The 17,164-nt window shown below is 42.1% G+C and overlaps 1 protein-coding gene across 1 annotated transcript in view; it reads left to right on the top strand.

Moving 5' to 3' along the window:
- Positions 1-5,052: 5,052 nt before the first annotated feature.
- The window catches only part of HDX (highly divergent homeobox), a gene marked incomplete at its 3' end in the record, with an annotated part of 39,854 nt that continues 27,742 nt past the window's right edge, over positions 5,053-17,164 (top strand). Inside the window, exons 1-3 of the mRNA XM_080352770.1 lie at positions 5,053-5,155; positions 11,495-11,641; positions 15,757-16,884. Of these exons, the coding sequence (XP_080208896.1) occupies positions 11,495-11,641; positions 15,757-16,884 (1,275 nt within the window). The 5' untranslated portion in view covers positions 5,053-5,155. The remainder of the gene's footprint in view (positions 5,156-11,494; positions 11,642-15,756; positions 16,885-17,164) is intronic.

A 17,164-nucleotide genomic window follows, 5' to 3' on the forward strand; every position in this document is an offset into this window, starting at 1 on the left:
AAAAATGGTGGGTTCCCTCCCTGGTTCTTTGCTTCCTCGTTCTTTACTGGCTTTGGTTTTATTTTTATATTTTGAATTATTTTAACTTTTTCTTTGTACTATAAAACTCTCTATGCTAGGAATATTAATGATTGGAAGATAAATATTCAATAATTATCTCCCTTTTTTTTTTCATTTTTGGTGTATAGCATTTTTATACATTCCTCAAGTTCATAATTCTCATGGTTTACTGTATGAAAAATTATCAATGGTAATAAAAATGAAAGGAAACAGCACTCCTGATTTTCATAAAAATATGCCAAGAAATAAAAAAGTGGATCAAATCCCTAAAATACATACACAACCAGGCTCTTTTTGCATTTTTTTTTTCCACAAGCACCAGCTGTTTTTTGCATACTAGCAGAAGGGACATACTTGCAGATTCAGTTTATGGGAGCTTTGTTTATACACTGAGTGAAGATTAACAACTAATTTTAATTAATGTGGCAAAACCAAGTTCAAAGAAGACGTAAAATTTGTAAATCTCGTAAGGCTACTAATTCTGGCTGCATTCTTAGATGCAGAAAAGGTGCTGCATGGAATTTTCCATCTTAACATTTTTACTAAGTTTTACATAGTGTAATCCTTCCTCCATCACTATTTCACAAGAAACCTCCTGATTTAGCAGATCTTTAATTACACCCCTGTGGCTCCCAATCTTTAATGTGTCTTTACAACCTTTCTGTAAAACAGACAAATTGCATTGTTGTCATTTCAAGTGTTCATCAAGCAAGAAATCTGTGGAAGAGCCAGCAACTAAACCAAAGGACTTGTTTTTTGGAGCGACTTACACCGGCGCAATTCCAACAGCAGTAATCTGAAAAGAGCAGCATCCACGCTTTGATGGAAACAAGTAAATTAACAACAGGCAACTTGGATTTCACAAGAATAAATAATGTCAAACTGATCTAACTTTCCTTCGTGACAGAATAATGAGCCTTGTGGAGACATGAAGCTGTAAATATTATATATCATTACTTTAGCCAGGATTTTGGCGTGGTCAGATGCAACGTTCTTGTAGCAAAGCTGGGGAAACAAAGCATAAGAACTGGCTGAGGAAGTCTGCTCAGAAAACTCTTATTATACTTGTCTGATGAAGGAGCAAGTAGGGGTTTTGCTTTGGTCAGCCTCGAGCCTGAAGTTTAGGAAATCTGTTCTGAGGGTTTAACTTATTAAAGATTCAGAAGGAATATGAGCAAAAATTTCATAATGGGAGGATGTTCAAGCACTAGATAACTGTAGGGTTTTCAAGATTGGATTGTCCTATACAGTTACGAAAGCATGAGTTCAATGCTGTTCTCTTTTGGGGACGAAGGGACAGATCCAATGAGTTGATGGCCCTTTTTGGCTGATGCTATTTAATTACATGATTTAATGCCTTACAGCAACGTTACAGGCAAATTACTCATTTGAAATCAGGCAGCATCACACCAAATTGCAACACAAATTTCTGGTGAGAAGTCCTTGTGCTCATTTCCACTCCACTTTCACCCTTCCCCAAAACACCACTGACCTGTCAGGTCACCCTCAGGTCTAGCTTTGAGATTTTTTCTCTAAGGCATCACCAGAGTAACAGCATAATGAATTGAGTGAAGCTGTCCTAAGAGAAGTTTCTGTTTAGTGGATTGGTTTTGCCTCATTGCCTTTCTTAGTGTTTTCTAGATTGAACAGAAAGCCTAGAAATGGAAGTAGCAGCCATTGCTCTAAACTGCATGGCCAAAATTGTTCAGGTTCATTGCCTGGGGTCACACGTCAGCTCCTCTGCTCTGGGGCGTCGTTACAGAGACCTCTCTTACCTACCCGATATGCTAAAAACCTGAAAATGGGATGAACTGCTGGAAAAAGGTGAAGATCTTGGTACATGATAAGAATTCCGTGATTTTATAGTTGGGTTCCCAACTGTGGAATAGGAAACAGGGCTCTTGACCTGTTCCGCATCCCCTGTGGGGACGGTGGGACAGCCGCACCCTGTGCTGCCGGTGAACCGGGGATACCCACACACAGCACTGGTATTTGTGAGAAAGGCTTTCTCCACCATGCAGAAGCAGTAACCCATACTGAGCTAAGTAACTAATAGTAAGCTGAGCTAATTAGTTTAATGAGCTAATACAAAGTAGCTACATCAGAGAGTCTCACTTTGATGCTAATTCCCTCATGTAAAGAGTCCTTTTATGTCTCGGGCTACTGTTTAAACCACTGGACCAATTTGCCAGCCCCTGTTAATTTAAATCTGTTATTAATGAATGAGAAAACATGTGGATCTGGTTGCAGTAGAAGAATATTTGTTTTATTTCATCCTGCTGTGGTTTTTCCTTCAAGGTTTGTCTCATTGAGAGGCAATATCAGAGAAGGAAGTAAATAATGTGAAGTTCTTTCTGGAGCTCGTTCCACTGCTGCGAACAGCAGCAGTGTTTTTAACCTATACATTCATTTTACTCTTCTGTATTGTAAAGTATGTATTACTGAGCACAGCTCTTCCACCTGCTCCTACCATGACCATGAATATATTTTTTCACAGTTCCTTTACCTCTTTTTTCTTTCAATATTCTTCTTGCTGGATATAGACATTTCTTAAGCTCTTAGTCTTGGCTTTTATACTGAGACAAATTCCTGTCACTGTGATCTATAAACCTTTTATGTGGTCGCAAGTCTGCACACTGCTTTCTTTGATAACTTAAATACACACTTGATGTCTCCTTTAAGAACAATTCTATCACTTTTTTGATATAAACTATAAAAAACTACCTGTGAGCCCATTGTTAGTCAGATAAGAGCCCTTGAAATATTTCTATTATTCAACATTTTTAAAAGAGTTTAATAAGCTATATTTTATCAAACATCACTGTAGCTTTTTCAAAGGATTTTAGAGAGACTGTCTCACCATTTTTGTTTCCCAGCCCCCAGACAATGCAAGAAGAAAGTGTACCAAAATCCTCTGGAGTCATTCCGTCACGAATTCCAAACCACTGTTTTCTCTAGAAGTGGTGTAGGGTTTTTATGGTCGCTCTATTTAAATTTACAAGGTGAGTGTGGACGGCACACAGAGAAAGGGAAGATATTTAGGGAAAGAAGCTGCATAGTACAAGATTTAGGGTTTAAAACACATGGACCATCCATAAATTCCTGTTATTAAAGTCAAGGTGTTTACTGCTATGTCTAACCCAATACTCTTGGGGCTGCTACCCAAAGGGATTCCCTCTCCTCATCCTCAGCTGCTTCCTCAGGCTGGTTTTCTGTGCTGGATTGAACAACTGTGCTGCACCAACGGGCTGAGCCATTACATAACCAGTCCCAGCCAGAAAAACACCATCTTTTCAGCTGGCCCAGCTCCTTCATCCAGTTCCTTCTGCACTACATGATCACTGCAGGAGATATAAAGGAAATACATACCAACATACCTGGTATATTACCCTAATTTGCTAGAAGTAGGTGGAGATCTCAACATCAGCTACACCAGGAGAATTGTGCATTAAGACTGGCGCTTTACGGCAATGATTCAGGAAATCCAAGATCTTTAGTTCAGATTAAGCTTTATTAACTGATTGACTTTCCAGAGTGATGAAGGAAATGTAATTACAATGTCGACAGAACATGAACTACTATTCAACTACTAAGGGATGCTCTAGAAGGATGTATTTTATTTGTGGATGACATCATTCAACACATCTTGCTGCTGTGTGGAAAACCATAGAAAAAACTTTAGGTGGCGAGAAACAGAGTTAAATATGTCAGAAGTCTGTGCTAAAATCTTTAAACAATATACTTACCATAAGGTTAAAATACACATTGAGCACTTTTCTCCTCCCTGCCTAAAAATAATCAGTAGCAATTCTTTTATTTCAGTCCTGCAGAAATGTTTACCAGTAGTTCTGATTCAAGTCATTACACAAAATTAATTGCCTGTTTTAATATTTTAGCATTGCAATTTATAGTGTAAACTATTCAGGATAGGGACATGGCATATCTAGAGGCTTTGTAATTAAGACAATGAGGCCTCAAATTTGATTCAGACTTCTTCGTGCTCCTACAGCTGAGCCAATAAATAATGATTTTACATGATTTCTATCACATAATCCATCAGTAGGGATGAATAGTATTGAACTTCTCGCTTGTTCATTAATGGGGTTTCCTTTTGGATGGGAAACCCAGCCTGACAGAGGGCTGGCTTCGATACACCTGGTTGTACTGTGCACTCCTGTAGTAACACAGTGTTACGAGCCTGTAGTAGTTCGTGTTGTGGTGTTTGTACAACCACAGCGTGTGGACAAGACACAGGCGAGGAGGCGTCCGGCCTCCACGAGGGGACGAGTCTGTGCTGCCCACCTGAAGAGATGGATATGGCCTTTCTTCTGAGACCAAACGCATTCGCCCCAAGCAATAAAAAGTTTATTTCTTGACTGCCGTGAGGTTCACATAATTGAAATCCTGACCCTTCCTGGAGCTTTTCAGATTTTACTAGAAACACCTACTTGCCTGCCGAGAGCAGCACGATGAAAAAGGTTGTAAGACATGGTACATTTTATTTAGTTTACTATTCAAGAAGCATTTGGACAATGCCCTCAGACACATGGTGTCAATTTTGGGATTGTCCTGAGCAGAGACAGGAGTCGGACTCGCTGACCCTGGTGGGTCCCTTCCACCTCAGGACACTCTATGAGTTTATTTCCCTCTGGAAAGGCGGGTATCTCCTCACATGCCCACCGCTCCCGGCCCACGGGCGGGGCTGCGGGCCGGCCCGGTGACCTCGGCAGTGCCTCGGGGCAGGTGAGCGGGAGGGGCGGCGCAGCCGGGGCCGTGAGGGAGCCCGGGGCTGAGGGCCCGGGGGCAGCGCTGCCCCGCCCGCCGCTCCCCGCGCTCAGCGGCCGCTCCCCGGCGCGGCCCCTCGGCCCGCGCTGCCCGCAGCGCGCGCCCCCCCGGGCTGGGGGGCGGGGGCGAGCGCTGTCCCGGCCGGCGCTGATCTCACGCTGCCATTGGCCGCTGTCTGCGCTGACGTCACGATCATGATGAGAATTAATGATCGGAGGCGCTGATTTCATTGTGTGACGCCGGGACCGACCCAGCCGAAACCGGCTGAATCCGGAGCCCCGAGGCCCCCGCGCCAGCCCCGCACAGCACGGTAAGCCCGGCAAGCCCGGCGCGCCGCGCGGGGGCGGGGGGCGGGCATCAGTGGTCCCGGGGGGGGCGGCTGGGTCCCCGGCCGCAGGGGGCAAGGCGGGCGGGGCGGAGGAGGATGATGATGGTGATGATGATGATGGTGATGATGATGATGCCCCAGGACCGGCGGCCCGGCGGTGGGGGAGGGCGGCCGCGCGGGCTCACGGCTGCCGAGCCGCCTCGGGCGCGCATGCGCACTGCGCCTCCCCGGGGGGCCCCGCACAGGCAGGCGCTGGGCGCCCGCTGCCGACGCTGTGCGCATGCGCACCGCGCGCCGTTGAGGAGTTAGGGGGAGCGGGGCTGCGCGCTTGCGCCGGTTCGGTCGCACTGCGCCTGCGTGCGTCTCCGCCGAGTGAACGGGTTCGGGCGGGGGCCCGCTGGAGAGAGCGCGTGCGCGCTGCTGCGCGTGCCCCGCGCGGCGGCTGAGGCGGCAGCGCCGGGGGGTCCCCGCGGGGCCGGTCCGGTCACCGGGGGGCTTTTATCTCCCGTTTCCGCTTCCTTGAGCTGTGAGCCCCTCCTTGCCCCCGGGTCAGTGCAGGGGTAGGGCTTGAGGCCGGGCTGGTGGAGTTGAAGGCTTTGAGGGGGCAGCTGGGGAGGGGTAAGAGGAAAGCTCGTCGCTGCCTCATGGTGTGAGGCCTGCGGGCCCCACACAGGGACAGCAGTAGGGGGTTGTTACGCGGCGGTTCAAACCTTGTTTCCCCTCAGGACTTATACCTCTCAGAGGTCGTGTTGGCCCTATTTCAGTGCCAAACACAGCCAGTCATGGTGGCACTTGAATGGGGTGTCCTTTTCCTGTCACATTTTAGTTCTGAAGTGTTTGAAAGGGAATGAGGAGGAAGAACCATGCTGGCTGTGCAGTTTGTGGGGAGTTGGTGGTGCCAGGAGATGTCTCACCTCTGGACATTCTTGTGTTGTATGTGAGGTTGCCCCATTCCAGGGAATAGCAAGAAACCCCAACCCTTTCCCCCTGCATTTGGTTAGCATGGGGCTTCTGATAGTCTAAGTAAGATCACATGTAATTAACCAAAAGTACTTATCTATCCTCCTAACTGGAGTGTTGAAGCGGGTTACGTTTTTCAGAGTAAAACTGCATATTAGTACTCCTTTCCTTTTTTCTGACATAGGTCTTACAAATGCTTGTGTAGATGCTTAAGTTAAAACATGTGGCTAATCCAGCTGAAGTCAGAAGTGTCAGTTGCATGAGTAAAACAGGATGGGTTGCATACGCCTGCAGGGTTGTGGTCGTAGGTTATTATTAAGTTACTGAGAGCCGTCTAATTTGTCCCTAATAAAGGGCTGAATTTTGTAGGTAGAACTGTAATACAATATTACAAATGCTGTACACAGTGGAGAAGGAAGCAACTGCACTGTGAGTCATAGATATTTAAAAGTAGTTTTAAAAGCTGGTCTGTGTATTACACTTACAGTCGTGTAGTTGTAACTATTTTGGCCTGTGTAGGAAGGAGGCAATAACCTACAAATTCAAATTATTGAACGTTGTTGCTTTATATACATCCAGTGTCTCCACACATGGTGTGTAGTTTGGGGGCTGGTTGGTTGTTTTCTTGCCGTTTGGGGTGTGCAAAAAATCATGAGTATTTGGGACATGGCCAGTGAATTAGGTGATCTCTGGTACAGTTCAGGTTTCTGAAGCTCTAGTAGTAGCCTCACTGCTGCAGTCTGGTTTTATTTATGTATATAGTATCTTATTTTAGTTACAGTTTTGTCTCAGGTTTATGTTGACACAGAGTTTTTTTTTTAATTTGTACCAATGGAGGTCTGTGGAGGGAAATGAAATAAATTGAGGCGTGTGCTGGTTTTCGTATTTTACCTGTTATGGGTGGACAGGCTAAAACAGTAATAGGCTTACAGACTTTTATAAAGTAACATTTTTCCAAACAAGTGCATGTTTGGTGCTGAGTCTAAAAAAACCCACCTCTCAGGAACTGCTTGTTCCCTTTATCACTGTGTGTTAATCCCTGCCAGTTTTATAGTGGTTTATCCTGTAAAGATTTCTACACTTAGTTACCTTGTGGTGGCTTGTACTCTGAGTGAATTTTCTTTTTTATTAATTATAATTTCACATACAAGGCTGTTTTCTGTTACTGCTTGAATGGAGAAGAGTATAATTTTTATTTCCTATTTTTAGATTAATTAGTATTAATGTAGTATGCTATAAAGAATCACCTTGCAAGTAAGTTTACGTGGTTTGGCGATCTCAATATTTAGAGACTTTTTGACACTAAGGCTATAATGCTGTACACTACAGGCAGAATTTAGACCACAGAATTATTTTTTTCCTTCTTGTGCTGCTTTTTTTGTCTTTTTTTTTTTTTTTGCCTCCAGGTCTTTCAAGTGGTCAATGCAGAACAGCTAATTAACTCTTGAATTTATTTTCGTTTTACATATATTCACTGACACAGCATTATTGCTATTTTCTTATTGTTGTTCTTTCTTTTGTGGTGCTCCTTGACACCAAGTTGTTTTCATTAGTTTCTAAAAATACATCTCTGGGCTTCACCAGGTCTCCCTGGAGAGATTGTTAATTTTGGAAGTTGAATAAAGTAACTGGAGTGGAAGGACTGGGCATTTCAGGCAAACACGTGGGATAAGTCTTACATCAAGTACCTGTTTCATGAAGCAAATATTCTATGTGAGGAGCAAACTTGGCTTTGGTTCTTGTTCTCCCATCTCCACTTGTGCTCGCTCCTGCCACAGCAGGGGAAGGAAGGTGGATAATGTGGAAAAAGCTGGTCAACCAGCTAAAGAAATCTGAAGAAGCTGATCTGTAAGAAGAACCTTCATCTCAACTGAGGAGGAGCCAGCGTGACAGGTCACAGTGTGTTGGTGTGATTGTCTTTCGTGAGGCTCATGCACAGAAACTGAAGGGCATGGAGTTCCTGCCTTCATTCTCATCGCTTCCCAGATTCCATCTCTCATGTGTCCCCAGCCCCTGACTTTGCACTTAGACTACATTTACATCTCCTGGACCACCACACAGAGCAAAGGGGTTCTTCTGCTACTGTGATTTTTTTTTTTTTTTTTTTTTTTTTATATATTCAGTTTAGAAAGGGCATGAGGAACAACACCTCTGTCTTGATAGGTTTACAAAAGGCTGAGGAGTAGGAGGCTGCTTAAGTGGAAAGTTGAATGATGTTAGTTGGCCTAGGACACACAGCAGGGTTGTGGGAAGTACTGCTTTTTCATTTGTCATAGATTGTTCTCTGCACTGTTGCGTAGAAAGTAAGATACTTGGCCAAAGCTACCTTATTTATTTTCAGAACAGGCAGGTGTTGAATCCTTAAAAATACTGCTTTGCCACCCCTATCTTTTATTGAAGTGAAAAAAAGACTTGTTCATGGAATTTCAGTTTGCATATTGCTTTGCCTGAATTTAATAAATTTCACAGAGTTAGTTTTTGTAATAAACTCTCTTTTCAGTGCCAGTGTATTGCCAACCAGCTGGACACCTGGCTTACCAAAAGCTTAACTGCATGTTTTCTGAGTTTGGCAAGTCAAGATCAAAATGAAATTATGATAAAAATCCATGTCCATTTCTAACTTGGAGTCTGAGATTCAAGACAAAGGTGAGAAATCCTGAAAAAACTGGACTGCTTCATAGGTACACAAGTTGGGGAAAAGGAGTTTGAAGGTACTGCGATTGTTCTAAATAATACTGAGTCCACTATGAAAGTGTATGACCTACGGATTCACCTGATACTAATAGCAGTAGTAACACTTGGTAATGTCAGCACTTTGTAAGTTCTCTCTCATTTCTATGTATTTCCACTGAGCACCGGGGATCTCCCATATTAGAGAAAATGCAAGAATATCTGAAGTGCACTTGACTGGACTTCAAGGTAGAAGCTACTAAAGAATCTTACAAGTGTTTTGCCTGGCAAGTGTAGTTTACAAGTGATTAAAAGAGAATGCAAAAATGAGATGTTTATTAAACCAGACCATGACCTCTCTTGAGCTTAGCTAGGCCAAGTCTCTCATGCAATGCATATGAGGTTATCTGAAGATCAAAAGAATATTATCTTGCAATTGGAGGAGTCTTTAATGCAGTTGGTGAGCTGTTTGGAGAGCATGCTGCTTTTTGCTGAGCCTATGTATAGAAATGCTGAAGCTATTGGATCATGGGCATCATCTGGATCTGGAAAGATAGAAGGTTCATAACTATTTCTGATGAGGTCATTTGTGGGCACTGATCTCAACTAAATAAAACAGGACCACTGGTACTGAAAGAACAGTAGGCACAAAAGTGTAAGCTGGGTCCTGCCGGTTGTGCAGGAGGAAAAGAACACGTGTTGATTTTGTGATTCTTCTAAGAATAGCATAAATCAACTGCTGGCTGCATTGTCATGCATATCCACATGGGCGATCTGAAGTCTGTTCTTAATTTCATAAAGTAGATTTTTATTAACTTTATTGATTTATTAATGGGCTAAAAATTATCTCCCCTGTTGCTTGCTATAAATTTCTTTAAACAGCAGAGTATTGAGAGCAAGAGTCTCCTTTGCCCAGCTCTGACTTTGACTGAACACATGTTCTGGGGGAGGCACAACTTGGGCAAAGCCTGATTTGTAATACAGCTGGTAGTGCTGCGTTTACAAATGCACTGGAGTGAGAGGGTAAATAGGAATTAGGAACAGAGTTTAAAATGTGGTTGAAAAGTCATCTTCTGTAATGTGTGAAAACTGTAATTTTTACAACTGAGTAGTCAGTGATTTTTCTACCATCTATTGACGTATGGAGGAAAGTAAACTCCGAAGTGAGAGCTCTGACCTACAAGCATTGTACTCCAAATTCTGGATATTCGTCTTCACTCTACATCAGTGAGTTTTCTGATCACAGTGGGATGAAAAAGAGAGAGTTTGGTGACATGAGTAGGTGGTGAGTGAGTGGATTTGGGCAGGGAGTCTGAAATTGGATGTTGTCCTGTTGTATATGGTGCTTTTCCTTCATAGAGGCCTGTTGAAGTCTAATATCTGTTACCGTTACGTAGGATAATGATCTTGATTATAATAATGTGAAAGGAGTTGGGTGTCTGCTCCTGCTTTTGAACTCTTAATTTTATTTACTCTGAACTCGAAGCAGTTCTTGTGCAAAGGTTGAATATATTGCTGCTCTTCTTTCCATCAGAAGTTTCCAAACAAAATAACTAAAAGCTTTGTAGCTACAAAGGGTTCCCCTGTTCCTTTTCTTTTCCTGCAAGGTGATGGTGTGGCTTCTCATTCTTTAGCTTGTTCTGCATTATTTTGATACATGTGCTGAAAGTGATAAAAATCGCTTGTGGCTGGTCACTTTTTCTTTCCAAGACACAAAGTTTGATGCAGGTTTTTTCTGGCCAGCACTTGGCTTGTCTCAGCTAGTAGCCTCCTGTTTGGGACAAAATAAGGCCCCGTTCTTGGAATCCTGTGGTGCTGGGACTCTTTTCTTACACATAACCAGAGGATTATATTTGCCTGCATAGACAAAATAACAAGAGCGTAAAACTTCAGTTTGTGATTAGGGAGTCTGTTCTGTACTTGGTAACATTCAGCTGTTTGCCTGTTCCAAGCCAGCCTGATTTAGAGCCTCAGGATACAGTTTCACAGTAGCTTGAACCTTTCTAGACACAGGCTGGGATTTGGGTGGTCCCTCCATGTTAATATTAGTGCACTAACATCACATTAGGGCTGGATGACCAGAATGCCCTCAAACCCTTCTCTCTTTTTGTTTGTTTGTCTTCAGTCCTGGTCCTTGATCTTTGACTTTGCAGCTGGGAAGCGCTGGTGCTGACACAGCGGAGAAGTAGCATGACCGGCCATAAGGGAGTGCAGGATTTGCTGAACTCAGAGACTGTGGAAACTTTACTCGTGCCAAACAGTCACCGTTGCTTTATCTCAAATTTTGCCTCTTTTCTTGGCAGGGGAGGGGAAACAAACCTGCCGATACTGTTGGAGCCGCTGGTGTTATTGTTTTGCCTAATGCCTTTTTTTTTTTTTAAGGGAGAAACTTTGTCTGAAACTAGAGGCTCTTGGACTTAGCAACGCAATGTGATATTTATTTATGAAAGGCTGTCAGTGTTGTTCCAAACATGTAGTTCACCTGTTCAACTTGGGTCCCTCACAAAGGAATCACTATTGCTGACTGTAACAGGGTTTTTTGGAAAGTAAGTAAAAGTGTTGGTAAAGTACTCCATAAAGAAAACAAGTCAACACTTAGCCTTATCACAATAAACATAAATGAGAGCCTATGCATTCTACAAGTATTACAGTTTTAATACAAATTTTCAGAGTATCTTCTTTTATTTTTAGATGAATCTGCGTTCTGTATTTACTGTAGAACAACAAAGGATATTACAGCGTTATTATGAAAATGGAATGACAAATCAAAGTAAAAATTGCTTTCAGCTCATATTACAGTGTGCACAAGAAACTAAACTGGACTTCAGTGTAGTCAGGGTAAGTACTGAGGCCTTCCAAATTTGTATGTTAAACTTGCACACATTCATTTCTCTGTGTAAAATCTGTGTAGAGGACTGGAGCTTCTTACTTCATACTTGTCTTAAATCAGACTCCAGTACACTTGTGTGACTTGTTCATTTTTATCCAGTGAGCCTGTTTATAGTTTGTTTTCACTGAAATGTCATCACATGATTGCTGTTTTTAGCAGGGGCCTGGATTGCACAGGGAGTGACTGATGTTTGTTTGGTTTGGGTTTTTTGCTTGTTTGTCTTTTGTTGATGGTGTTTTGTTTTGGGGTTTTTTGTTTGTTTGTTTTTTATTAAATTGCCTATTAGAAACCTTGTGCAATGTATTGTACCAAAGAAAGGTCGTGTTTTTAGGAAGCTATTCTTAAGTTAAACAAATTGCTTTCACCTAGTGTATTTGGGGGAATAATGGTGGAAAGATTTCTTTTGACACTCTGTCTCACTTATATTCCATATCACAGTCATAAATATTGTGCTCCCTCATGGTTATTTACAGTGAGTACATTCTTTTCTTATAAAAGAAGAATGTCACTAGTGTGAACAGGAGCTCTTCCAAAGTCTATGGATTCCATGGGAAGGGAAATAATAATCCCTTTGTGAAACACTAGACAACAAAATGGCTGTTGTCTCAGAGCAGAAATAGAAATCATGAAGCATTAGCTGAAAAAATAACAATGGTAATGTAGCTACCAGGAGTTGCTGCAGCACTGGACACTGAAGAGGAAGAAGTAAGACTAGCCTAGTTTTGGTTTTTTTTAAGTGGTATACCAGTGATATATTAACAATAATGACCCCTTCTGCTCCCGGATCTTACCAGGATTCCCCTTCCTCAAAATACTCTGGAAATATTAAAACTTCCTTCCTCAGCTCTAGGTGGTGGAAGTCCTGAAAGTCAGCCAGAAATTTAGACTCCCTGGAACAGACAGACAAATGTAACAGGAATCTGGATGCTGATGGTGCAGTCAGGGCCTGGGTTTCTATTTTTATTCTGATTGAAGGCCCTACAGGAGGCAGCCAGTCTCTCCTCTACTTGCAGTCTTCATTCACTCTCCATCTTCGTATTTCCATTTCCTTTACTGCGATAATGTATCATGACCTTTTCCCTTTAGTTTTGTTTCCTTACTGAGCACTCACTTGCAATACTTACTTTCTCCTGACTTGAGAAGTGCAATGGAAGAAGACACAGCATTTGTCACATTTTTCTAAGACTTTACCTTTTTCTTCTTTACACTCCTCCTTTTTGCCTCTCTTAATCCCTCCTTTTTTTCCTTTCTTCTTTTTTCCTTTTTCCTATAGAACTCTTGAGCAGAGATTAGTACTTCTTTGCACAGTGTCTAGCAAAATGATACTTGAGTTGCAGCTGGCACTTGCAGATATGACTGTAATAGGAACATGAATTCCCTAAATGTGATTTATAATTCAAATGTCATAAGTCTATGAATATATTCTTTCCCCAAATCAGGATTTCTATAGCCTTGTGCCATAGAACTACAACCAGTTTTTCAGTCTTGAGCTGGATTGGAAAAAAATAGAAGTCCTATTTTTGATTTGATATTCAGATTTAGGGTGAAACTTATGGTCAAAACTAATGGCCAAGCACAGTCCCCGCTGTGGTGTGTATGTGGATTGCAGGACAGTCTGAAGTTCCAGCTCTACCCAATTCAAACTGGGAATGTGAAATCAGGGTCTCATAAATCCCAGGTGAAGTTCTTAGCATTTGGATTTTTGCTTTCTTCTGGGAACTTCTTCTCATCCTAAATAGAAGTTAAGAATTTCAGTAATGCTTCCAGTGTTAGTGAAAGTGCTGCCCAAACTTACCAGTTGGGGAATTTGATTGAAAGAAAGATTCATGTCCCTTTTCTTAGGATATTTTGTATTTAATGGCTGCTCTGTCACATCCCAAATTAATACCATGACCATCAAGCTAGTAACAATGTGGAGCTACCTTTTCAGTCCAAGAGTATAGTTTCACATAATTCTTCTCTGGGGTAATATCTCACAGTGCTAAAAATGGGAGGTTTTGTATCACTTCCTTTCTCTCTTCTTTCTGTCTTTCTTCTTGTACTGATCATCTCTTGCATTTATTCAGTTTCAGAGTAACCCAGTTAAATTAGCTAACCTCACCGAAATGTTTGTATTTTTTTTTTTTTCCCCCAAGTCAGTTTTATTCCTTTTGAAGAGTTGCACTCGTTGATCATTCGGGTGTGTGCTTTTGCTTAAATGGTGGCAGCAAGACACTGGAGATGTGCACAGGAGAATGGGACTCTTTAGCTGTTGCACATCTGGTTTGGGCTGTCTAATGAAACTGTGCTTTCATCCCAAGTGAATAGTACTGCTAGTAAGTTATTTGGCTTTTTTTGAATGAAAATCTTTTCAGGAAAACCATGAGAAAACCTCCAGATTTTAGTATTACACAGTTAGAAAGGTTGGGGCTGAAATCTCTTTTCCTGGCCCAAAATTTGCAGTGTCTCTAAGTATAATTTCTTTCTTGAAAGTTTACTGACTGAGCAGAAATTAGAAAAAAAATAAATTTGGTTGTCTAAATTTGTCTTGTGTAATAAAGGAAAGCAGCTTGAGACCTGGGGCTGTAATTTGTGTATTTAAACTTGCTTTTGAGAAGAAAAAAAATATCACTAGTAACAGACTTGATTGCATGCAACAGATCATGCCTCAAAGTAGACATTTTATAAAATTTGACAACAAAAATGGGTAGAATGGAATGGAGACTTAAGCATACTTCTGTATGGCAGGAAATTTTCCTGTAGAGAAATGTGTTTACTTCCTTAGCAGGTCTTCCCTTCTTCCTGGGTGGGAACTCAGGACAGGTCCTCAGTGCAGTTTGCTTGTTGTGAGGTCAGAAATTTTATTGATTATATCAACTGATTTTGGTTGCTGGATGTTGAGCTCTTGTTTTGGTTTAGTTTTAGATGTGCAGCAGATGATATCCGGAGTGGTGCAGAAAACACTATCTTTGTGTCTCTATATGTGTGTCTGATCTTTTTCATAACCAGCTTAAGCAGATGAAAAGCTTATTTTTTGTTCTTTGGCACGTACATCCTGCTCGCCTAGGTCCTCGTGTTCGGTACAGACATACCATGGTGAAAGAATTGAGCAGGCCTTGTCTCTCTGAACATGGAAACTGCCAGGAACAGTTGAGTGGTGCTTATGCTTCCAGTATTAGTGCTGATGCTTCCACCAGATTAACTCTTTTTCTTCAGATACTGAAATTAATACTTCCCCTTCAGTTATTTTAGCTGTATCTTAGTGTGTTACTTGCAGGACAGATTTTCCTGTGTGTTTAAAACAGCAGTATGCTTTAACCTGTGCACAACTGCTGTAGTACTGGCATTTTTCATTTGTTTCCTCTGCTTTTACACAAAAGCATATACTGTCATTGTCACTTCTGGAAACATCCATAATACAAACTTCTGTTGGAATCTAATCCCGGTAGTCCTAATCTGGTCTATCCGTGTCTTTGAAAAGTGGGTTTTGACATCAGATCCTGATTTGTGCAGCTGACAGAGGAGAACTTAGTCCGTAGGTCTAAATAGTTCACAAAATTGTTTTGTAATTGTCTGACAGAGTTCTTCTTTTTCTTCCTCTCATCTAAATTCAAGAATTGGCACTTTCTCTTTAGGGCAGTTTTAAAGGTCATATCTCTCAGTTATTTGGTTGCAAAAGTTCAGTTACATACCTGAGTGATGGTTCTGCATCCCGAAGTACTAAATATTAAAAATGTAAATTGGGGAGAATTAGTCACAGGTATGTCAATTAAATAAATCTTAAGAGTAACTTGAGGACAGGAGGCATGATATAGTTTCAGGATTTATGAGAAACTGGGACTTTGGAATTGAGACTGGAGTTCTCATGTGTATCAGTGTACGAATCCCAAGCATGACAGTCATGGATTTCCACCCTGTGTTGTTCAGAGTCTGCATAATCAGTAAATGATTTACGTATTTGTAGACTTAGGTCATTAACTTGAACACTTAACATTTCATCAGATCTGCCTAAAAATGGAATTGCCTGATTTTTCTGCTTATTTAATGCTTTGTTTTGTGTGTTGTCATTGTTTGTTGTTTGCAGACGTGGGTTGGCAATAAGCGGAGGAAGATGAGCAGCAAGAGTGCTGTAGAATCTGGCGGCACTCCCCCAGGGACTGTCCCTACTACTCCCTCAGTACCTCCAGAAGCAGCTGTTAGAAATGTGGTAAATATTGCTCGATCCCAAAGCCAGCAGTCTTCTTGGACCTCTTCTAATAACGATGTGATAGTTACTGGTATATACAGTCCTGCTAGTTCATCCAGTAGGCAAGGATCCACCAAACAGACAAACGTTTCTATGGCAGAAATCCATAAAACCTCTATTCCACGGCTACCAGGAAAAAGTGATACAGAGTTTCAGCAGCAGCATCACATCCCTATAGGACGACAAGTACCACATTGTAAAAATGCTTCCCTATTAGTAGGGGAAAAGACTATTATTTTATCTAGGCAGACAAGTGTACTGAATTCTGCGAACTCCATATATAGTCACACTAAAAAAAGTTATGGCGGTTCCTCAGTCCAGACCGCAGAGTTGGTGTTACCTCAGAAACCCATGATCTGCCACAGACCCTGTAAAGCTGAACCCGTGGGATGTCAACGGTTACAAAAAACGGAACACGCACCTCTTGTGTCACATGTGCCCCCTGGCCAAAGGGCTAATTCCCGGGACCCTGCTTGTAGCACACAAAACCTGGAAATCCGTGAAGTGTTTTCTCTGGCGGTTACAGATCAACCTCAGCGAATCGTGGGAGGGAGCGCAATGCAGAAACGTTGCTCGGTGGAGGGCAGCTGTCTGTCCATCGCGATGGAAACTGGAGACGTGGATGACGAGTACGCTAGAGAAGAAGAGCTAGCGTCCATGGGAGCACAAATACAAAGCTATTCAAGATACTGTGAAAGCAGCAGTTCTGTTCGAGTAGAGAACCAAAGTGCGGCCTTGTCTGGGCCAGGAAGAAATGTGAGCTGTAGTTCACAGATGGTGAACACCAGGGACGTGCCTGACAATATTCTGTATCATAACAGAGACTACCACTTACCTGCACGGACCTCCTTACATACAACATCCAGTACGTTATATAACAGTGGTAACCCATCAAGAAGTACCTTTTCTCCTCATTTTACATCTTCAAGTCAACTGAGGCTGTCACAAAACCAAAATAATTACCAGGTAATCCGTCAGTTTCTCTCTGCCTTCAAACCTTAAAGACAAGGTTGTAGATAAGTACTGTTTACTTTGAAAGTTTGCAACTAATAAGCAATAGGTTCATCTTTCTGTGGGCTGTGCTCCGTTTACATCTTTCCATAGAGATAACCCCTGTGTAAACACAAGTACAGGTGGGACTATAGTGTGGCAGCACTTAAGATGCAGCTGGGCATGCAGCTGCAGTGAGTAGTCATATATTGAAGGCCCATGTGGGCTTCATGGATTCAGTAGGTAAACTCTGGTC

The sequence above is a fragment of the Nesoenas mayeri genome (assembly GCF_963082525.1).
Source record: "Nesoenas mayeri genome assembly, chromosome: 13".
Taxonomy (NCBI): Eukaryota; Metazoa; Chordata; class Aves; order Columbiformes; family Columbidae; genus Nesoenas; species Nesoenas mayeri.